General features: G+C 51.2%; 1 protein-coding gene across 5 annotated transcripts in view; it reads left to right on the top strand.

The window, feature by feature from the left end:
- Positions 1–23,451, top strand: part of CDH22 (cadherin 22) — a 131,227-nt gene that overhangs the window by 69,726 nt on the left and 38,050 nt on the right. For all 5 annotated transcript variants that reach the window (XM_060285475.2, XM_060285471.1, XM_060285473.2 and 2 more), the window contains exons 4-6: positions 8,188–8,307; positions 17,377–17,544; positions 22,273–22,466. In XM_060285475.2, coding sequence (XP_060141458.1) covers positions 8,188–8,307; positions 17,377–17,544; positions 22,273–22,466 — 482 coding nt within the window. The remainder of the gene's footprint in view (positions 1–8,187; positions 8,308–17,376; positions 17,545–22,272; positions 22,467–23,451) is intronic.

Raw genomic sequence — 23,451 nt, 5'->3', positions numbered from 1 at the left:
ATGTTGAAAATAGACTGTAGGGGTCAAGGATAGAAGAGGGAGATCAACGAGGAGACAACTGCAGTCTTGGGGGCAAGAGGTGATGGTGACTTGGATCCTGGATGTATGCTGAAGGTAGAACCGACAGGGTTGGTGAGGGATTGGATGTGGGAAGTGAGAGAGAGAGAAGACAAGGATGATGCTGAAGTTTTTGACCTGAGCAACTAGGTGGATGGAGCTGCTATTGCTGAGATGGGGAATGATCCAGGAAGAGCAAGTTTGCAGCACAAAATTAAGAATTCATTATTGGACACGTTAAGATTGAGATGTCTACTGGAAATCCACGTGGAGTTCTCAAGGGGACAGTTGGATCTCTGAGTCTGGAGGTCAGGAGCAAGTTCAGGGCTGGAGTTACAACTCTGGAAGTCATCAGCAGAGAGAGAGAATTTAAAGTTTGAGACTGGGTGAAATCAACAAGGGAGTGAGTTTTGGTAGAGAAGAGTTAGACTAGATAATCTCTTGATGTTGGGGGGCTAGACCCCTTCCCTAGGCTGTCACAACCCGACCAGTGGACCACAAGAGAATTTCACAGAGCTCCTGTGCCCGGTTCAACTCCACCTACTTATTAATGCCAACTATGTATAAGACAAAATACTTAGCACTGTTGAGGATACGAAAATGAGAAGTTCAGTCCAGCACACATCTGTTAGCCACTGCTTTACTCTGGGCACTGCAGGGGATATAAAGATAAGTAATTGAATTAAATCCACAAATGTTTATTAGCACCCATTATATTACAAGGCCTCCAATGTACTTGGCTCTGGAGGGGTTGCAAAGATGAGTCACCCAACTAAGCAAACACTTATTAGCACCTACTTTATATATATATATATAGCCCCAAGCGGATAGAAAAATAAGCAGTTGGTTTAATTCAGTAAATACATAATAGTTCCTACTGTGTACATGTCACTTTTTCTTTTCTTTCCTGTACGTGTCACTGCTAGGTATGTGGGGATACAAAGATAAGCAAGATACTGCCACTGACCTCAAAGGGGTAGCAGATCAGTTTCATCTGTGGTGCCAACTCTGATCGATTGGTAGTGACTGTAGGGCTGTGTTGGGGAGTCTGAGGTCTCATTTGGGCTCAGCAGAAAAGAATGCCACAGTCGATTAGTGATGTCTGCTGGGAGCAAAGGAAGGAGAATGTGGTGAAGGAGAACGTGTATGTGGTGGTACATATACCATAGGATGGGCATTACTGGACCATGGGATTGGGGCTCAACAGACTGTCGAAACGGGCAGGGGCCCTGCCACAGCTGCTTTCCCATGGATTCCAATCCCTTCTGTGAGCAGCATCTTTAATAGATGGAAAAAAGACTTTCATAGTACAGTCTGCACTTCTTGGGACATTCACTAAATAATAGCTATCGGCCAACACTGCTTTCACAAAGCTATTTCCGTTTATTCTCACTGTCCTGGGGAATAAGCAGGGCAGGTATTTCTATCCTCATTTTACCAATGAGGAGAAAAATGCAGAGAGAGATAAAGTAACTTGCCTGAGGTTCCATACTAAGAGCTGGAGCCGGAACCAGACCCAGAACCTGGAATCAGAACCTAAACTACTTGGCTCTGTGTACATGGGAAACAGTCACAACCATCTCTTTAGTGTGCACAGGACTTTACAGCTTGCAAAACACCTTCACATCCCTAATCTCATTTCATCCTCCCAGGAACTCTCTTGGGTTAAGTGCTGATACCCCCATTTTACAGATGAGGAAACTGAGGCTCAAGAGAGGAGGGGAAATAATATCGGGAGGGCACACTATCTGATTCCCAGGTCCCATGCTTGGGAGGAGGGCGGCAGAGGGGAAACGAGGAAGGCAGGAGGCAGTGTGCTCCCCAGGGGTCTCATTCGGGGAGGGCAGTGGCTGGCTGGGAGCCTCCAATTGTCCCATCTGCAGCTGGAGAGAGTGTGGCTCGACAGCCCTCAGGCCCAAGCCAGGAATCAATCGCTGGCCTCTGCAGAGACAACTTCTAAAGATGTTTTTAATTAAAGTCCAGGAAGATCTATATGTGCAATATCTCCTTGCCTAGCAACGGCACTGGCTCTCACCACCCAGGATGGGGAGAAGTGGGACAGGAGGTTTCTGGTGGAGAGAGGTGTCAGAGAAGAACAGAGGCCCTGGCCCTCAGGAGTCGGCCCCATAGCTTTCTTTGTCTTTTCCATCAACAAATCACTCAGCGAACACGAGCACCCTCGCTACGCTAGGCCCTGTGCCCGCGTGGCAGTGGGTACAAAGGTGACAAATCTACCGTCCTGCCCTCAGGGGCCTAGCACATGGTAGGTGCTCCGTAGATATTGGGTGACTGAATGGAACTGAATTAGAAGCCAAAACTGTTTGCTTTCTGCAACTGGCAGAGGGACGCTACTGCAGAAACTTAGAATGTTGCTGTCCCAAACAAACAAGGTGACCGGACTACTCCACAGAGGGTCCCGTTTAAATGTGGAGAGGATAGAAGAGCCTATGGGACTCAGTTAGGGATAGTAGGGGAGTCCCTTCTCTCAGGGGGACAGATGAGATCCACACACACACTCAAGTGTTGCCCGCCTGGGTGAGTCCGTGGCTACCTCTTTCTGTCCCACTCTCTCTCTCTCTTTGTCTCTCTCTATATCTCTGCCTCTCTTACCCTCATCTCTCTGTCGCTATTCTAATTTCTCCCTATGTGTCTGGGTACCTCTGTTTTTCTCACTTTCTCTCTGTCCATCTCTCTGCATCTCTGTCTCTCTGTCCCTTGTTTCTCTGTCTCTGACCCATTTTCTTGCTCCATCTCTCTATGCCTCCTTCTCTGTCACTTGTCTGTGGACCTGCCTCCTCCCCCTCTATCCTCCGACCTCCCCTTCCCATGCAGCCACTTTCCTGAATCTCCTGTGTATCATTCATCTACATTAGGCTGCCTTGGGTGGGCAGCCGGAAGTGCGGTGGAGGCCAGTCCAGTAAGCTGGCATTGTAAGTGATGAGCAAAGAGGGAGTTGGGAGGGGCATGGTGAGGGGGGGAGTTTGAGAAGGGGCTTGTTTCCTGTGTAATCTGAATGTTCCCAGGGACTTGACAAGTGGTTTTTAATTTTTAATAGAAAGCATTCCATACAGTTCCGGCAGCAGCAGGGGGTGGGACTCATGTTTCATAAATGTTTGAGAAGGTAATGGGAGCCAAGGGTTTCCCCAGGCCCAGCAGGGAGGCAAGGGGAGGTAGGGAAGAGGCAGGATGATAATAATTACAAACATCTTCATAATCATGACACTTGGTCACCTTAGTTGAGGACTCTGTTCTTTTCCAGAGCGTTTCATCTCCTTCATCTTATTAAGGGATATCCCTCACCCAGGAGACAGGAAGGGTAAAGTGTTGTTTCCATTTTACGGAAGGGGAACTGAGGCCCAGTCAGGCCGAGTAGTTTTCCCACCGCCACACAGAGAGCCAAGGAGAGGGCTGGAATGAGAATTTGTCTTCAATCCCTGACATCCACTCCACATGACATCACCTTCTCCCTGAGCAGCTGGAGGTCCTGGGGCCCAATTTTGGGCTTCCGTTGGATTTCACAGACAGCAAGGGTTAAAGGAACAAGAAGGGAAAGAATTCTGGCCTGGGAGCCAGAGCATGGATTCCAGTTCTTGCCCCGTGACAAACCATGTCAGAAAACAGATAAACTAGAAATGAGGAGTGGGCAAGGCCCCTCCTTCCTGATACTGGTACCCACGGGTCTCCTGCGCAGGGCCAAGGACACAGACCTAGAGATCTTCTGACCATACAGAGAGAGGAGAAAGGAATAAACTCTTATTGAGCACCTACTACGTGCCTGGCTTCACCAGGCACTTAAATCCATCATCTCTAATTCCCATAGCACCTCTGAGAGGCAGAGTGGGCCCCTCTAAAGTACCAGTGAGGAAACAGGTCAAACAGGGGGAAAGACTTGATTGAGGGCACAGAGTGAGGGAGTGGTGGGATTTGAACCCAGGACTCTCTGATGCCAAAGTCCACCCAGTCTCCATGAAGTTGTGAGGGGCATCTCTTTGTAGGAGTGTCCAACTTCTCATGCTGATTTGGTGGCTTGTGTCATCCTTGCTGCTTCCTTCTGGGTGCCGGTCTCAGTACAGGCACAGTGAGTCCAGGAGGGTGACATGCTGGCTACAGTGTTGTGGGTTTGAATCTTTTCCTACCACTTACTAATAACCTAATCTTGGGAAAGTCATTGAGCCTCTCTGTGACTCAGTTTGCTCATCAGTTCAATCAAAGGCTGGGGCATCAGTTCTCAGTCTGGAATGCACTTTAGAATCACTGCAGGAGCTTTTAAAATCCCCTTGCCTGTGCTCCACCCCAAGAGAGCTCTATTAAATTGGTCTGGGATGGGGACCCAGCATCAGTTTTACTTTAAAGCTCCTAAGAGATTCTAATGTGCAGCCAGGTTGAGAACCACTGGTTTCTGTGCTCTCCAAGGACCAGCCTTTTCATAGCCAACATTCCACATGGAGCCCTGGGCTCTGAGATACTGTTTACCCGAGAATCCTTTGGGCAACCCTTCCTATGCCAGCCTGGAATTAGGCCCTTGATCCCGCGTAGCAGGACTGGGTGGCAGCACCATGGACAGCAAATGGCTCATTCTAGCCAATCCCACCCCTGCTTCTGGAAGCCTGGGCTTGAACCAGCTGCCAGAGAGCGAGAATCCTGAGCCCAGTTCCTTGCTGTTCCTCTGCTCTTCCCTCGCTCTCCTTTCTTTGACTCTTCTCTCATTTGCCTATCTACTTCTCCTACGGATCCCCTCTCCTACAGCCTTATAAGGCAAGGTACATGTGTGTTTTGACATCAGATCGACCTGGGTTTGATTCCCGCCTCTCCTATTTCCTTGCCGGATGAATTTAGCCAGGGGCTGTCCTTGCTGCTGAACAAGGAAATCTATTTGAGTTCTCACAGCGATCCTGAGAGCTTGTTAGTAATATTACCCCCGTGTCACAAATGATGAAATTGAGGCAAAAGGGGTTCATTACTAAACATCACTCAGTCTCCGTCTCCTCGTCTGCAAAGTGGAAATCTTAATAGAGCTTACTTCAAGGCTCTATTATATGAATTCCATGAGATACTATACATAAAGGGCTTGTTATAGCATGTATCACAAAGAAGTTTTTAATAAACCTAATCGATCATTATCATTGAATAAGGGTATATAATAATGGGTTTCATTATTAATTTACATTGTCACCCTTCACTGTGTGTAGCAGTTTCCTCATCTGTAAAATGGAATTGATGCAGGATTGCTCTGGAGTCGGCTCGTATCAGCTCATGAGAGCCAAGTATTGATTTTCAGGAGTCTTATGAACCACTTGATACCACATTCATAGCTTGAAATTGGCCATGGTGAGAGTATTTACACCGTAGAAATCAGCAAACACTACAAAGCAGGGAATTCCTCCCTACCCCTCCATCCCCCAGAGCCAATGGTTAAACACGTGCCAGCATGTCCCCTGCATCTACATCAGAGACTTGGTGTGAGGACTGAAGAAGAGAATGGCCGTGATGGCGCGTTGCAAAATGCAAACTGCTGAACATAGGGGCACGGCACAAGGTGGTCCTACAGCGGCCACAAGCCTGGCACCCTTTTGTCTGCGGATTCTGGGGAGCTCCTGACTTGTGAAGAAGGTGGGAAGGCGTGTGGGGCCTTGGGGAATCAGTGGTGAATCACTGACCCTTTGCCATCCCCACGTGTCGGCATTAACTGTAACGGCTGCAATAAAGAAACCCAGATCGGGGAAATGATTCCATCATCCCCGCGGGTGTCCCAGGGATGCAGCCAGGGTTAGAGAGAGAGAGAGCTCATCCTTGTCCCTGGGGAGTCACTCAGCCTAGCACTGTGCCTTGCCCAGGGGGAGAGGGGAACATGCAGAGGAGAGTGACAGGGAGACCCTCTCTCATAACTGTTACAGCAGCTACTAGTTATTGAGCACCCACCGTGAGCCCGATGCTTTATGTATCGTCTCTCATTTCAGTTTGTCCGTGAGGGAGGCTTGATTGTGCCGTTGTATACGGGCATGCAGCGTCTGCTGAGAGGACAGCAACCTGCGTTTATCGAGTTCTTAGTGTGGGATGGGCACTGTCCTCGGTGCTGCATACAGAAACCTATTTGAATTCTGAAACCAATCCCAGGAGTTTGGTGGTACTCTCACCCTCATTTCACAAATGAGGAAATTGAGGCAAAAATGGGGTTCATGACAGGCCCAAGGCCACACTTCTAATAAGCGGCAGAGTCACTGATTGTGATTCAGTACACCAGGCCACCATCCAGAGTCACTGTGTGTGTGTGTGTGCTGACTCTGGCTCCCAGAGGACTTTGGCCTTAGAGAGTCCTGGGTTCAAATCCCACCACTTCCTCAGTCTGTGCCCTCAGTCGAGTCTTTTCCCCTGTTTGACCCCTTTCCTCACCTGTAATTTAGAGGGGCCCACTCTGCCTCTCAGAGATGCTGTGAGAATTAGAGGTGATGGATTTAAGTGGCTGGTGAAGCTAAGCATGTAGGGAGTGCTCAATAGGGTTTATTTCTTTCTCCTCTCTCTGTTTAAGAGGAGGCGCCTAGGATCATGCCCTTGCCCTGAATAGGAGACCCCTGAGTACCAAGCATCAGGAAGGAGGGGGCTTGCCCAAGCCTCTTCCCCAGCTTCTGCAGGCAACTCTGACATGGTTGATAGGGGGCCGGAGCCTCCAAAGAGAGAGGCGCGTTGCAGGGCCGGTTTAGGAGGCTGGGGCGGGGGGGACACGGAGAGGGAAATGAGAAATGCAAAAGAGTGAAAAATAAATACATGTGTCTGTCTGGAGTGATCGAGGGCTGGAGGCGGGAGAGGTGGGTGGCCGGCTGGGCTTAGCAGAATTGCTGCAGTAGCACTTGCAGAGCCCCACTCATTAGCCAGGCAGTGGACTGGCGTCACCCCCCAGCGTGCTGCCCCGCTGGCCCAGAGAGCCCAACCCACCAGGAGGGCCCTACCCAGAACCTCAGGAGGCCTGGGCCCCGTCCCCTCACCATCAGGGCACCCAGAAGAGGGCATCTCCTTGAGGTGAGGTCTGAGTCTCATCCCCCTTGGATCCTATCCTGAGCCCCCAAGACTCCCTCTTGGGTCTTGCATCTCACACCCTCCTATCTGGAAAGGTTTGGATGGACCACACAGCTTTGCCCATCCTTCCATTCACCCCCGCCCCCACCCCTTCCATCACCCCCACCCTGTCCAGCCTCACATCCCAAGCCCTGCTTTTGTCAAATTGAACATGATGTCAAATTAGAGCCATCTCTGGGACAGGCCGAGAGGAGCTCCCAGTTTAATGAGGCAGCGTCGAAAATCAATAACTTAATTGCCGCTGTTTGATGGACTTTTATCCAATTTATACTCTCCCCAGCAGCCTACGTGCAGAGCATGAGGAGAAGTGTGTGTGTCGGGGGCGGGAACTGTCTGGGCACCCGGGAGGAGGGGCGAGGAGGGCACCAGGACCCACAGCCAGCTACTTCCAAAGGGAAAGCTGGCCGCTGCTCTTCTGCCTGGGGCCCAAGAGACACTGGCCCCTGAGCCCCAATGAACTTGGTTGTCCTTCTGGGATGCCCACACATCCCCATGGCGGGATGGGGGGGTGGGGGGATTAGGATGTGGGAGGAAGGAGGCAGAATTCCCTTGAGAAATCAGGAGGGGCTGGGATGGGTAGAAGGACCCCTGCTTTGGGAGTAAAGTGCCTGGTTTCCAGTGTTAGCTCTAACTCTGTGATGACCTTAATTGGTGAAAATAACCATTTCCACCACCCACTGAGATACTGCTCTGAGTTCTGCACTGGGAGATTAAAAGTGTTCCCTCATGAACCAAGGACTAGGACTGTCCCCATTTTGCTGGTGAGGAAACTGAGATGCAGGGAGGCTGTCTTCCCTTGCCAGAGTTTTACAGCTGGGAACCACCGAAGGGAGATTTGACTCCAGATCTGACTCCATGGTCATGCTTGTGCCACTGGGAAGGCCCCAGGTCTGGAAGCGGGTTGGGGCTTCATGTGGGGATGAGGACTGTGAGGGGATTGGCTTCAGTGACCTCCGGCCTAGGTCTCCTTTCCCAGTTTCTCTGGGAGTGGGGAGCCAGGGGGAGGACGAGCACAGCGGCCCCAGCTGACCCTTGTCTCGCTTGGTCCCCCGGGCCCAGGCACGTCGGTGATGCAGGTGATGGCCTCGGATGCGGATGACCCCACGTACGGCAGCAGCGCTCGACTGGTGTACAGCGTGCTGGATGGCGAGCGCCACTTCACCGTGGACCCCAAGACCGGTGAGGGGCGGGGCCAGGCCAAAGGGGCGGAGCCGGGGCGAAACCAGAGGCGTGGCGAAAGGGGCGGTGCCGGAGGGGGCGGGCGGAAGTCTCTCAGCGTTCCAACCAACAGTGCTGAGGTGTGGACAGAGGATACCGAGGCATCTTTCTGGCTCCAGGAGACCCCAGGGTCGCGGAGAGGGAGGGCGACCAGGTAGGAAGAGAGAATGACCGAGGAGCAGAAAAAAAAAATAGAGTGGGGGGCGCCTGCAAGACTGGTGAGGAAACCAAAAGGCAGGAGGCTATCACTATGGGCCCCCTGAAAGGACTTCGGAGGTCTGAACTCAGTGGCCCCTCTAGCCGTTGGAGCTAAACTGAGGCAGGCGTGTCCGCAGCCCAGACGGGGTCGGTCATGGTCATAAGTGTCGCTGGGGGCCGGGGGTAAGGGGGGACGGCCGTCGGCCGGTGAAAGGCACCTTTTCGGCAGTTGTGAAAGCTGTTCAGGTGCCAGTTGTTAAGGATCTGATGGGAAGACCGAGGCCGAGACGGTTAGGAAAGGATGGCTTCTTGACTTCCTTGCCCTCCCCGCCATCACCAAGCAATGGTGCAGCACTCCCACGCACCGTCCCCCACGTCACTCACTCTGGGGCTAGAACCTGAGTACATCTCTGAGGGGCCTCGTGAGAGTGGCAGGGAGAACAGAGGCAGGAGGCTGAGGCTCAGAGGGATGAAGTGGTTCACTCAAGGTCCCACAGCTGGGAGCGGCTGCCGGTGACAAGGGCAGTGCTCTCACTGTCCCAGGGACTGGAGAAGGCAGGGGATGAGACATCAGACACCACACAGTGTTCATCACATGCCTTCCTGGGGCTCACAGTTCAGTGGGGGCAGGGGGACAGGCATCCGTGTGGGTAATCAGGAGGCAAGTTTCTTGGAGGCGGGAGCAGCAATCTCCAAAGGATAAGAAAGTGTTGGCCAGACCGAGATTCAGAGAAGGGCATTCCAGGCAGAGGGCATGGTGTACGCAAAACTGGGAGGAGGAGAACAGCCTGAGGCATGAGGGGAATTTTAAGCAACTCAGGACTGGAGAAGAGGCTTGTTGAGGGGTAATGTAGAGAGGCTGGCAGGGGCCTGACTGCCCCGTGTGAGGCGGGCTGAAGCACTTGGATTTTATTCTAAGAGTGGTGGGGTGGGAGGGTGTTTGATGCATTTGGGTTTGGGGTTTTTGTGTGTGTTTGTTTTGTTTAGGCGGAGAGGTTGAGGATTCCAGTCTATAATTGCATTCTCTTACACATAATATCTGCATTATTTTTTTCTCCTTGTGAAACTAATACGTTTTAGAAACCATTCAAACATTAAAGAAATGTTTTTTAAAAGAGACAAAGGAAGGAAGGAAGAAAGGGCTTCCCACCCTCATCCCCAGTAATTGCAACCCCAAAGGTAGCCACTTGGTATATATATCCTATGAGACCTTGAACTCATTCACTTGTAAAGTATTGAGGTTTTTTTTAAAAAAAAATAGATAATACATTTCAAGGTTCAAAATTCAAAAAGTCCAAATTTGTATTTAGTGGAAATTCTTCACCCCCTCTAGTCCCCCAGCCACCCAGTCTGTATCCCCAAGGCAACCAATGTAATTTTCTTGTGTATCTTTCCAGAGCTATTCTATGCATGTACAAGAAAATAGGTACATGTATTTGGTTTTTTTTTTTTTTACACAAATGGTAGCTATAAACCCACACTATACACACTGCTTGCCTTTTTCGCTTAACAATACATCTTGCAGATTATTCCATATCGGTACATAAAGAGCTTCATCATTCTTCTGTTTAACAGCTGTTGTGGATACACTAAAATTTATTTCACCAGTCCCCTATTGATGGACACTTACGCTGTTTCCAATCTTTTTCTACGACGAACAGTGTTACAGTGCATAACCTCATACATAGATCATTTTGTGCTTGTGTGAATGTATCTGCAGGATAATTTTCAGGAAGTGGAAAAGCTGGGTCAAAGAGCATAGTGCGTTTGGAATCTGGATAGATGATGAGGAAATGTACCAGATTACACTCCTGAAGACCCAATTACGAGAGAGCCTGTTTCCCTTCCCCCTCACCAACACTGTGGATTCATTGATGACTTTTAAGCAGGGAAGTGACATGCTCAGGTTTTCATTTTAACAAGATCCCTCGGGCTGCCACTGTATAGCATGGCTCAGAGGCAGGAACTGAATTCAGGGAGACCCAGGAGCCTGGAGTGCCCAGCAGAGAGCCCCGAAAGACAGAAGCCAAAGCCTGCGCCCTTTCTCAGCACCCACCCAGACTCCTTAACCTGCTGCATCTAGTTAGGGAGCCAGAGATGATACGGGATTGGTAGAGAGGGTTAGTTGAGATACTGAGGAGGGAGAGTGAGGGATGACAGTGAGAATCTGCAAAGGGCAAACCTTGGAGGCCTGGATGCATGTACGGGACTACATTCAAGGAGGAATCTGGGGGTTCCTAACTTTGGAACCTAGGATGGGAAGGGGCACCACCTACAGAAACAGAAGGAGGAACGTGGATTAAGAAAACTGTCTAGGGACAGAGGAGTTACTGAATGTGTTCCAGGATCTGATATAGAGCTAAGTAATTCAATTTTAACTATATTGGCTTTAAGATGAGAGAAGAGGAGGAAAGAAACATCTAGGATGGGCCGTCTGAAATATGGGCCTAAAGCTCCAAGAATGGTTGAGGCTCTTTAAGCTTTGGTTTCCCCATGTACACAACAGAGGTAATAATACTCATGTCACATGATTGTCGTGAGGATCCAGTGGGAGAGTTCATTCATTCATTCAGCAACTCTTTATTGAGTCCTGTACATGCCCAGCTCTGCTCTAGGCTCTAGGAAGGCAGCAGCAGGGAAACCCAACACCCTACCCTCATGGAGCTTTTATTTAAGTAGGAAATACAGAAAATAAGCACATAAACATACAACATAATGTGGAGTAGCAATGAGTGCTAGAAAAACACATAAACAGGGTAAGAGAGTGGACTTAGACAAAGAAATCAGGACAGGCCTTTCCGGGGAGGTGATGTTGGGACTGAGTCCTGAATGAAGTGAGGGTGTGAGCCACTTCGTATCTAGGAGAGATACTGACATGCTCAGTGCGATACGTGGTACATAAACGTAAACCAGGGGGATGATGGGGATGATGATGAAGCCTTCGTCCATTCAGCCTGAGGAGGTGAAGTCCTTAGAGTTGATCAGCTTTAAGGTGGGGAGGAAAAGACAGAACACAGAAATAAGGGAAGGGCCAGGACTGAGTCTGGGAGGTGGCAGGGGTGGGCAGATGAAGCATCAGACTCCAGAGTGAGAAGGATGGCCAGGTTCTAAGAAAGAACATCCCCCACTGCAGAGAGTCGGGAGGAGGGTGGCAGGCGGGAGGCCGTGGAGCCTGGGAGGGCAGAAACAGTTCTCAAGAAGCCAGAAAGTGGGCACCAGGCGAGGTAAGTGAAGAAACACAAACAGCGTCCTTGTTTCTAGGGTCCATCAACTTTCTCTGTTTGGAAGGGTCTTTGTAGACATTGCCCAGGAAGGACCCGATTTCTCCTCCCCCTTCCTTCGGCCCCATGGTAGGAGCCACCCTGGTGCCATTTGCAGCCCCAGCTCCATTTTCCCAGCCAGGAATATTCCGCTCATGCGGCTCTATATTTAGCAGCTGCTGCGAGGTACAGTCTGTTCTCGCTGTGCAGATAGCAGGGAGCAGAGCCGGAACAGGGCCTGTGAGGAAGGTGTGAGGGAGGGGAGAAGGCGGGGCGCCACGAGGCTCGTGCCAGAGGAAGAATTAACTTGTGTGTTTTAAAGGCCAGGCCTGCCCGTAGACCCCCAACAGGGAAAACAGGGATGGCATTTGCGGGCTAATGAGGCATCACTTGGGCTCCAGGGCCCCTTCTGCAGCATTTGCTGTTCTCCCCGGGGGCGGGGAGGACAACAGCTGGAACTGGGACGACTGCTGAGGACAAGGCTGTGGGTTGCCGGGGCCAGGTTCTCATTACCAGCCCCCGCTCACCACCACCCCAGCAAGAAGAGAAAGCCTCTCTCTCTCAGAGACTCCAAGATATCTGCTGACAATTCTCAATTGAGCCAGAGATGTTTGCTTTTCCTGGGAGGGAATGAAACTAACCTTTGTAAGTACCAGATCCTGATCAGGGTGATGTACTAGATCTGGTTTCTGCCTTCATGGTGCTTTTGTTCCAGCAGAGAAGCCAAATACAAAGAGACAACTACACCCAGGCTGCAAGAGGCGGGCAGAGGGTCTATGGTTGTAGGTCAATAAGTCAAAATGTTTATCGAACACCTACTATATGCCGGACCCTATAGATAAGATGATGGATGGACAAGACCAGCATGAATCTCAGCCCTTGTGGAACTGATTTATGAGGTCCTCAACCCAGGACTTGAGGAGGGAGAATCATCAAGGCATCTCCAAAATGTGGGACCTGCTGCTGGAAGCTTTGTCTCATTTAACCCTCTTAACAGCCCTTCCAACTGGGTATCCCCATTTGACAGAATAGGAAACAGAGGCACAGAGAGAGTTAAGAACTTGCCCGAGGTCAGATAACGTATAAATGGTGGAAGGAAGGCTTGAATCCATACCTGTCTGACCCCAAAGTCCTTCAAAATCCCGAAGTGCCTCTTATCTGACTCTGTGTAGCCCTGGCACATAGTAGGCCGTCAGTAAGGGTCTAATAAATGGGTCAGTGAGTGAATTTTCAGAGCCAGATGGTTTAAGAACAACTTCATCAGCTGATTTGGGAATTTTCCCCCAGGCCCCCCAGGAGGGCACCAGCCTCCAATATGCTTCTCCCAGCATCAGGAGTGGGAAGTGGAACAGAGTAGATAGCAAAATATGCCATCAGTTCCTGCCATCCCTGAACTGCCTCTTGGTAAAGTGACTGTGCTGGAGAGAGGAGGGGTCTATTTCCCTGCCCTTTGAATCTGGGCTGCCTTATGACTTGCTTTGGGCCAATAGAATGTAGCAGAAGTGATGTTCTGCAAATTCTCAGATTAGGCCTTAAGAGACCTTGCAGTTTTCACTCTTCTCTCCTGGAACATGGGCCTGAGACTACCATATAAGGAAGCCAGCCCAGCTCAATGGAGGATGAGAGAGGTCTGGCCAATAGCCAGGGTCAACCGCCCGGCAGGTACATGAGGCTATCTTGGACCTTCCAGCCAGATGACCCTGCAGTGAAACGCAGCTGTGTGAGTGAGCCCCAAAGAGGGACGGCCTAGGGAGCTCGATTCTCTGTTAACCTATCTACTGCTATACGACAGACCGTCCCCAAACACAGTGGCGTAAACAGCATCGATTCATTATGTGTCACAGTTCTGTGGGTTGGATGGGCAGTTCTTTTGCTGGGGTCACTCCCATGGCAACAGTCAGCTGGCAGGCCAGCTAGGACAGCTGGCATGGCTGGGCCTGCCACATGGCCTTTCATCCTGGCCTTCTTCACAGCATAGTGGTCTCAGGGTTCCAAGAGGACGAGCCCCAGTGCACAAGGGCTGATCAAGCCTCTGCTTTTGTCACACTTGCTAACGTCGCATTAGCCAAAGCAAGTCGCACGCACGGCCAAGGCCAGAGTCAGTGTGGGAGGGGATGACCCAAGGATGTGGATCCCAGCAGGCACCCTTCGTCAGGAGCTATCACCATAGCAACCTATCACTGGGTGTGACCCCAGGAACAGGGTCCAGAGGCAGCATGGCCTCAGGGTACCAACCTCCTAGTTGCCCAGAGATGGCATCTAATCACACACTGTTTACCTGTTTCCAGGTAAGAAGACTTCAGTGTCCCCAGTTCCCCTAGAGCTGGAAGTGGCAGGGCAGCAAGGAGGCCAGCCACATAAGCATGGCTCCTCACCCACAGGGGTACACCTCAGCCAGACCCCTGCTCGGAGCCCCCTCAGAGTGAGGGTCGCTGAGCTTCTGGTCCACAGGCTCACAGATGTACAGCGGCCCCGATCCCATCACCAGCCTCCGCATCAGTGAGATCCTAGGTGTAAATGACATGCACAAAGCTTAGCACGTAGTAAGTGTTCGACTGGCCCGCACCCCTCCTGCCTTTCTGCCTGGCTCACACCAGGAGCCCTCTACCGCGTCTCTGGCCCAGTGATCACTCCCCCGTCAGTCCATCTGTCTACCCTCTCCTTCCTCCCTCCCACCCTCTTTCTCCACCCCTTGCTGTCCGTCTGCCTCTCTGGTGTCCCTGAGAAGCTCTGTTCACGCTGCCCTTGCTGTTCTTCGTCTTGCTTTCTCCCCGTCTTTCTCTCTTTCTGTTTCTCTCCAGGTCTCTGTCTCTCTGTGGATCTCTGTCTTACTGCCTCCGCCTGCGTGTGTGTATTTCTCTCTGGCTTTACTGCTCCCCTCCTTCTTTCTCTCTTTTTCTGTCTCTGTGGGTCTCCCTTTCCCTCTCCTCCCCTCCTTTCCCTTCCTCTTTGCCTCTGAGTGTGTGGCTCTCTGTCTCTTTCCCCTCACTAGATTGCCCTCTGTCTGTCTGTCTCTTCTCTCTCTTCTTCCCTCTCTGCCACCTTCATCCTTCTTCCTCTCCTCTCTTTTCCCTTTCTGCTCTTTCTCTCCTTCCAGCCCCCCAGGGGAGAGGACGTGACAGGCCCACGTTCCCAGTACAGCCCCTGCTGTCCAGGACTGCAAACACTTAGCTAAGAGACCAGCCAAGGCCTTGGGCCCCATGCTTATCCCTAGAAGGGCATCCCTCTGACAATCCCAGTGTTGAGGTGCGGCTCCAGGGGGAAGGGACAAGGGGCCTGCTGCGTGATTGGAAGCATGTCTTGCCTGATTAGGACTGAGACGAGCACGGGGGCTGTCTCATGAGCTGAGACGGGACCACGTAAACAGCATTGCTCTGTCAGAGGCCTGGGCTCTCCCCTTGTACCTGGTGGTGGGGGAGAGGGGGGATACCAGGCAGGCTGGGCAGGGACCCTCCGTCCTTACAGTGGTCCAGCAGAGCAGTCCACAGCATGGATTCTGGCCCCAGAGTGCCTGCTGGAATCCTGACTGTGCGCTTCCTACATGTGTGACCTTGGGCCAGTGCTTAACCTCTCTGTGCCTCCATCTCCTTAACTGTAAACTGGGTATAAGCAAAGCACCTTCCTCCCAGGGGTGTTGAGAAGATCAAATGAGGCAGTTCACTCAGATGCACATCAGGGTCAGTTATTGTTGTTATTGTCACATGCAATCCTCGTGAGATGAAACTCTGAGCCAGTGGTTCTCAACCGGTTTTGTCCCCAGGGACCATTTGACAGTGTCTGGAACTAGGGTTGGGCAGGGAGGGTGCTGCTGCCAGCGTCTAGTGGATGGAATTATCCTGCCCAAAATGTCCATGGTACCAAGTTGGAGAATCTTGTTCTTTAGGGAGGTATTGTGATTGTCCCATTTTACAGATAAGGAAACTAAGGTTCAGAGAGGTGAAGGGATCTGCTCAAGATCACATGGTCAACAAACGGCAGATCTGGGATTTATCCCAAGTTCGTCTGCTTCCAAGTCTCCCCTGCCCTTGGAAAGACCAGTCCCGGCTGAGGAGGGGTCAAGAGAGAGCTTACTGAGGAGTCTTGAAGGCTTCTGATAGAGAGTCTGTATGACCCCTGGTTAGACAGACTACACTTTCCATATCTCCATGGGATCCCTCAAAGTAGGGTCACCCCCTAGGTGCCCACCCCTGGCTCCCCCAGCTATACACACACGCACACGCACACGCACACACACACACACACACTCACACTCCAGCCTCTCCTCCCATTCCGTTGCCTTTATTGGCATCTAGAGGCTGTCTGGGGACATCAGGAGTGAGAGGTTGGGTATTATGGGGCACATCATGGGGCTGCTGGTGCGTGACTCCACCTGGCGCTCAGGCCCTGGGCACCACCTGTCACCACTGGTGCTCGCAGGTTGGAGTGGGTCGGGGGGGTGGGGGGTGGGAGGGGGAGGCTCTGAATGGCTCGTCCACTTCCCCCTCCCCCCTGGTCTCCCACTGGCAGGGAGACAAGAAGCCCAGGCTTCCCCTGCACAGGATCAATCTTGTGGCCACCCCGACTCCTGCCGCCTCTCCCCCCGCTTCCGTTAACAGCTTGAAGGCTTGTCTGATTAGCGATTAGCTGGTGCCTGGACAGAGAATCTAGGGCCAGGCCTGAGAGGAAGGGGCTGGGACCCCCAGGGCAGGGGGATGATTTAATCGTGGAGGGGTGTGCGGGGGGGAATAAGTGTGTGCAGTAGCTATGCGTGCGCGTGTGACCTCATGTGTGTTACGTATGTAGTACATAAGTGTGTGAGACATATCAGTGTTTGTGTGCACGTAAGTGTGACTCCAAGGTTTGTGTGTTTGAGGGTGGGTGTGAGTCCAGTTCATTTTGTTAAACACTCACCGAGCTGCCACTCCAGGCCTGGCTCTGGGCTGAGCGCCACTGACCCAGAGACAAATCAGACACAGGCCAGGCTCATGCAGAGAATTATTGCAGGTTCCCCCTCACATGGGGAAACCGAAGCCCCCAAAGTGGGATCGGTAGCCCAGGGGGTCACACAGCGCCTGGTTCTAGACCCTACGCCTCTTTTTAGTAAACCAAATAGTCTATATTCTATTGCTTTTGTGTTGCGTATGTGTGTTTGAGAGTGTGTGTTAGTATGTGTGTGTATGTGTACGAGTGTGTGGGAAGGTGTGTTTTAAAGTGTGTATGTGTGAATCTGATAGTTGTGTGTATGTGTGAAAGAGTAGTGTGTGTGTGTGTGTGTGTAGCATAGAATCTGTGTGCGTTATCTGTGAGCCTATCTATATAAGCACGTGTGTGTGTGTGTAGCATAGAATCTGAGTTATCTGTGAGCGTATCTATAGAAGCACGTGTGTGTGTGCGCGCGCGCACGTGTGTGTGTGTGTGTGTGTGTGTGGTGGCTGCTGGGCCCCACACCTGCACAGCGGCCATATCCGTGTCTTCTGCATCAGCCGCTCCCCTCCTGAACTTGAACGAGCCTGGCCCTGCCTAGGGAGGGGTCTCCGTATCAGCTGGCAGCTGGCAGGGGGGCATCCCTGGCCTCACCCTCCCTCATCCACAGGCGTGATCCGGACGGCCGTGCCTGACCTTGACCGCGAGAGCCAGGAGCGCTACGAGGTGGTGATCCAGGCCACAGACATGGCGGGCCAGCTGGGCGGCCTCTCCGGCTCCACAACTGTCACCATCGTGGTCACCGACGTCAACGACAACCCTCCCCGGTTCCCGCAGAGTGAGTGAGGCCTTCCCAGAGGGAGGAGGCAGATCCGTGTGTCTGTCTGGTCATCCCTCCAAGCCACCCACTGACCCCGAGCTGCCTTGTAGGCTTCCCGCCATAGAGGAGCTCCCCCATCTGTCTGTGTCCATCCATCCGAGTCACCCACGTACCCCCTGCCCCTCCAGCCACTCTTCTTGCAGGGGATGGCCTCAAAGTCGTCTGATTTTCCATACATCCAAGTAACGCGGTTACCTTGCCACCCCTCACCTTGCTTCCTGCCAAGAGTGAGCCCCGTCTGTCCACCCACCCCGACCAGCCCTTGCACACACCCCTGTCCTGCTTATTGTGTGTGTGATCTGCTACTGACCCAGGCTTGCAAAGGGACATTGGAGGTGGGAGGACAGATACAAGGATATCTTAGGGATGTAGACAGAGGCTGCAGCCATGCCCAAGCTGAGTGACACCTATAATTGTGCATGGAGATGCCAAGGTCTGGAGTGACAGGTCTTACCCTTTTCCTCTGAGCCTGGAGGGCAGGATTCCGTGCTCCTGAACTAGGAGGCCTTTCCACTCTCTGCCTCCCCAGGCACAACAGGGTGGAGGCGGCTTCTCTGACTCAGCCCCCCACCACCCCATCAGCCCAGCCAGCCCCTCTGTCCCAGGTTCGGGCTGAGCCGAGTGAGAAGCCGCCGAAGCTGGCAGAGACTAAATGCCGTGGGGAGCTGGGCTGATTCCTATCGGGCAAGTCATTACTTGAGGTCTGCTGCTCTCACATTAGGCCCCGCCACAGGGGACTGACCCCCGAGAGATAAGGGAATCCAATCCCTTAGCTGAGAGCACATCGCAGCCTGAGCGCCTCAGTCCAGACGCACAGCGGGGTGGGCAGAGCCGGCCAGCCAGCTCCACATCGTTGCCAGGGAGCCTGGTATGGCAGCCGCCCCCAGCCACTCCTCCAGCCCAGCCCCACTCACCGATGGGAAGCTTCAAAGCACCGTGTGGAGGGGCGGGGACCACCCAGTCTTCTGCCCAGCTGTGTGATGCTCTGTGCCAGCCCTGAGCCAGAAGGGGTAGGGCAGAGCAGAGGGGCCAGGGTCCCCCAGAAGACTCCTGTTTATTCATTCATGTACTCCTTCATTCTTTCTTTCTTGTGAAATACACACACAAACAGAAGTACGTAAAATAGAAATGTCCAGTTCGACAAATAATTACAAAGCAAACACTCCTGTAACCACCAGCCAGGACCCCAGAAGCCACCAAAAGCCCCTTCTCTTTTTTTTCCCATCCAGCTATTCCTTTATTTTATTTTTTAATTTTTTTAACATCTTTATTGGAGTATAATTGCTTTACAATGATGTGTTTGTTTCTGCTGTATCACAAAGTGAATCAGCTCTACGTATACATGTATCCCCATATCCCCTCCCTCTTGTGTTTCCCTCCCACCCTCCCTATCCCACCCCTCTAGGTGGTCGCAAAGCACCGAGCTGATCTCCCTGTGCTACGCGGCTGCTTCCCACTAGCTGTCTGTTTTACATTTGGTAGTCTGTATATGTCCATGCCACTCTCAAGCCCTTTCTTGATCATAACTTCTCCCTCCAAACCCTCCTCCGGAGTTAACTTCCATCTGCTTTTGTGATCATCTCCTTGCTTTTCTTTTCGCTTGAAGTGTAGTTGATGTATAATATTATATAAATCATAGGTGCACAATATGGTGATTTGCAAGTTTTAAAGGTTATACTCCATTTACAGTTATTACAAATTATTTGCTATATTCCCTGTGTTGTACAATATATCCGTGTAGCTTATTTTAAACCTAATAATTTGTACCTCTTAATCCCCTCCTCCTATCTTGACCCTTCCTCCTTCCCTCTCCCCCTTGGTAACCACTGGTTTGTTCTCTATATCTGTGAGTCTGCTTCTTTTTTATTATATTCACTAGTTTGTTATATTTTTTAAATTTTTATTTATTTATTTATTTTTGGCTGTGTTGGGTCTTCGTTTCTGTGCGAGGGCTTTGTCTAGTTGCGGCGAACGGGGGCCTCTCTTCATCGCGGTGCGCGGGCCTCTCACTGTCGCGGCCTCTCTTGTTGCGGAGCACAAGCTCCAGACACACGGGCTCAGTAGTTGTGGCTCACGGGCCTAGTTGCTCCACGGCATGTGGGATCTTCCCAGACTAGGGCTCGAACCCGTGTCCCCTGCATTGGCAGGCAGATTCTCAACCACTGCGCCACCAGGGAAGCCCTGTTATATTTTTTAGATTCCCCATATAAGCACTATCATACAGTATTTTTCTTTTTCTGTCTGACTTATTTCACTTAGCATAATGCATTGTAAGTCCATCCATGTTGCTGCAAATGGCAAAATTTCATTCTTTTTTATGGCTGAGTAGTATTTCATTGTGTATATATATACCACATCTTCTTTATCCATTCCTTTAGGGTTGATTCACCCATGTAGGCATCGCCTAACATTTAGTTTAATTTCATGTTTTTTAACCTTATCTAAATGGAGCCACACAATACAAATGATTTGTGTCTTGCTTTTTTTTCTCTCAAAATTATGTTTGTGAAATCACATGTTGTTGCTTGTAGCTATAATTTATTCATTTTCACTGCTGTATAGTATTCCATGATTTATCTATTCTCCTGTCAGTGGACATTTGGGTTGTTTCCAGTTTGAGGCTATTATAGAGGATATAATTGCTCTCTCTCTATATATATAATGTTCAACTGCTTTGAACATTGTTGCATGTGTCCTAGTGCCATTTTGCATACATTTCTGTAGTGTACAGAGGAGCAGAATAAACTCATCTTCAATTTTACTAAATAAAGCCAAATTGTTTTCCCCCACGAAGAAATGCATGTGTCCATTGTACCATATCCTCACCGACAGTTAGTACTGTCAGATTCTTTCATTTGTGTTAATCTGGTGAGTGTATACTAGTATCTCATGCTTCTTTTCATTCATTCACTCACTAGTCACTCACACATTTCACTTATGTGACAGCCTGGTGTTCTGCCAGGCACCGGGAATGCCTGATGAATAAGGGATGTGGTCCCAGCCTTGCCGGAGCTCACACCCCTGAGGGAGGGAGGGGGAGAGAGAGAGGGAGAGAGAATAAACAGAAAATGATAGGGAAATGCAGTAATCCTTACAATGGGATGAGCTTGGGGGCCCTAGACACACAGGAACAGAGCCTGGAGGTCTGGGAAGCTTCCCTGTTGGAGGTAATATTCAGTGAGACTAAAAATGAGTAGGAACAGGGGAGGTGAGGGCAGAGAGGAGAATAAAGAGAGGGAATGTCTAGAGGTGGGACAGAGCAAGTCATCCTGAAGGAATTACAAGAACTTCAGCCCGACTGAAGCTCAAGTTAGGGTAGGCGGTTGCGGGCACGAGGCTGCAGAAGTCAGCAGGGGCTAGGCAGCAGGCATCTTGCAGGGCAGGCCAAGGGGCTTGTACAACTCCATCCCAAGGGCAGCGGTGAGCTATGGCAAGGATGAACGCAGGGGAGCGGCGAGGTCAGCTTGTGTTAAAGCGCCCCCCAGCCCGGCTGTTTATGTGACAGTGAATCAGAGGCAGCCACTCCACACAAGGGTATCCAGACCAGAGGGGGTCCCAAGAGACACATCCCCATCTCCACAACCCCTGCTGGCCCATCATTTAGCAAATCACCCTCACCTTCATCTCGGCTCTGGGAGGAGAGCAGGGAGCTGTTTGCGTCCCACCCGACCCTCACTCCTTCTGGTTCCCCCGCTTCCCCTCCTCTGGCCACAATGGTCATCTCGCCATTCTTCAGACACGTCAGGCATTGCACCCACCTCAGGGCCTTTGCACCTGCTGTTCCCTCTGTCTGGAATGCTCCTTCTGAAATATCTGCTTGACTCACTCCCTCACCTCCCTCAGACTTTTGCAGAAATGTCGTCTTTTCCTCAATTGCCTTATTTAAAACTCCACACACACCATCATCATCACTCCCATTTCCCTTCGCAGCTTTATTTTTCTCCAAAGTACCATTTGACCTGCTGTTTTACTGATGTGATTGTTTAGTGTCTTTCTCCTTCCATTAAGAGGAAAGCACTGTGAGCCCTGGGATTTGGGTCTGTTTTGCTTGTTGCTGGAACCCCAGTGCATAGAGCTGCATCTGGGACATCATAGATACTAAATAAATATGTGGAAATGAAGGAACCAATATCATTAACATCAACAGCAACAAAAAATCAGCATGAAGCCCCACTGTTCTAAGGCAATTTGTTCCATTTATTGGGTAGCTACCAGGTGTTGGACCCTATGCTAAGCAATTGACAGGCATCATCATCTGAGTTAATTGCAGGATGAACAGTGCTGTTAGGAAGGCACTGTTATTATTCCCATTCTACAGATGAGGAAAACCAAAGCTTGGGATTACGCAGCTGGGACTGACTCTAGAGCCTTAGCCTTGATCACTGTGCTCCTCTGTCCCTTCACTGGGCAGATGGGGACACTGAGTCCCAAAGAACTGCAGGCACTTTCCCAAGTCAATCAGAGAATAAAGCCAGGGTGAGAATTAAAACCCTCCTCTTTGCACTGCATCCCACATTTCTGCAGGGGACGCACCTCTCCCAGCATCAGTCCTGGCCAAGCAGGGAGCGCCTTTAAGACACTGCCCCTCAAGGAGCCCATCTGAGACACCCCCCTCTCCCCTAGTGCTGGTGGGAGCTGGGGGAGGGGCTGTCACTCCATCCCTGCTCACAGCTGTATTCCCTACAGAGATGTACCAGTTCAGCATTCAGGAGTCGGCCCCCATCGGCACAGCTGTGGGACGCGTGAAGGCCGAGGACTCAGACGTGGGCGAAAACACAGACATGACTTACCACCTCAGGGAGGAGAGCGGCAGCGGCGGCCATGTGTTCAAGGTCACCACAGACAGCGACACTCAGGAGGCCATCATCGTAGTGCAGAAGGTGCGGGGCTGCCCCAGGAGGGGTGGGGGAGGCAGGCCCCAGGGCAGCAGGGTCAGGAGGGCCGTTGAGTGGCCAAATATCCCCACCCCACTCCACTCCAGGGATTAAGTCTCTCCGGAAACTCTGGACCAACCTGGTGTCATTCCCATTTTACAAATGGGAAAATGAAGCACAGAGAGGTTAAGTGACTTGTCCAAGGTTGCACAGCTAGTTGTCAAGAGCCAGGATTCAATCCAGATTTGAATCTGTGCTCTTCAACACTATGCTGAGCTACTTCAAGTTCATACCAGGCCCTTCACACTCATTGTTTCCTTTAATCCTCATGTTCCCCTCTGAAGGAAATATATTATGCCCATTTTTACAAGTGAGAAAACAGAGGCTCAGAGAGGTAAGAGGGCTCGCCCAAGAGCACACCTCTCCTTCCTGAGTCTAACAGCCTCCTCACCCACTGGCCAGCCTCGGAACCAGAAGCTAAAACAGCAAAGTCAGCAACCCCTAGGGAAAGCGGACGGAGGTCAAATAAAAAAGCAAAAATCCATCTTCCAGGACTTGGTCACAGGCTTGGCAACTCAGGGCTGCGCAGGCCTTTGAGCCTGTCCGCTCCAACCCTGCTGTCCCATGGGAGGTCTAAATCCCCTGCCCTGGCCCACAAATGGTCATAGGCCTTTGTACGTGCCTGGGGATGGGATGCTCACTCCCTACCATCGTCCAGCTCTTCCTCCTCCCATTCAGCCAGAATCCGTCTCCTTTAATCTGCTCCTATCAGCCCAGGTTCTGCCCTCTGGGACCCACAGAAACATCTGCCCCCCGACGGCCCTTCATTCACTCAATAAGCAAACTCTCTACCTGGGCTTGAGGGCTTGAGGATAGAGAAAACTCCCAGTTTCTTCAACAAGGATAATAATCTAATACTAATACTTATAATGAGTGTTTACATTGTGCCAGGAATCCTTCCACTGCTTTCCATGTATTAACTCAATTGATC

The sequence above is a fragment of the Globicephala melas genome, chromosome 15, assembly GCF_963455315.2.
Source record: "Globicephala melas chromosome 15, mGloMel1.2, whole genome shotgun sequence".
NCBI lineage: Eukaryota > Metazoa > Chordata > Mammalia > Artiodactyla > Delphinidae > Globicephala > Globicephala melas.
This window is presented reverse-complemented; position numbering and strand designations above follow the sequence as displayed.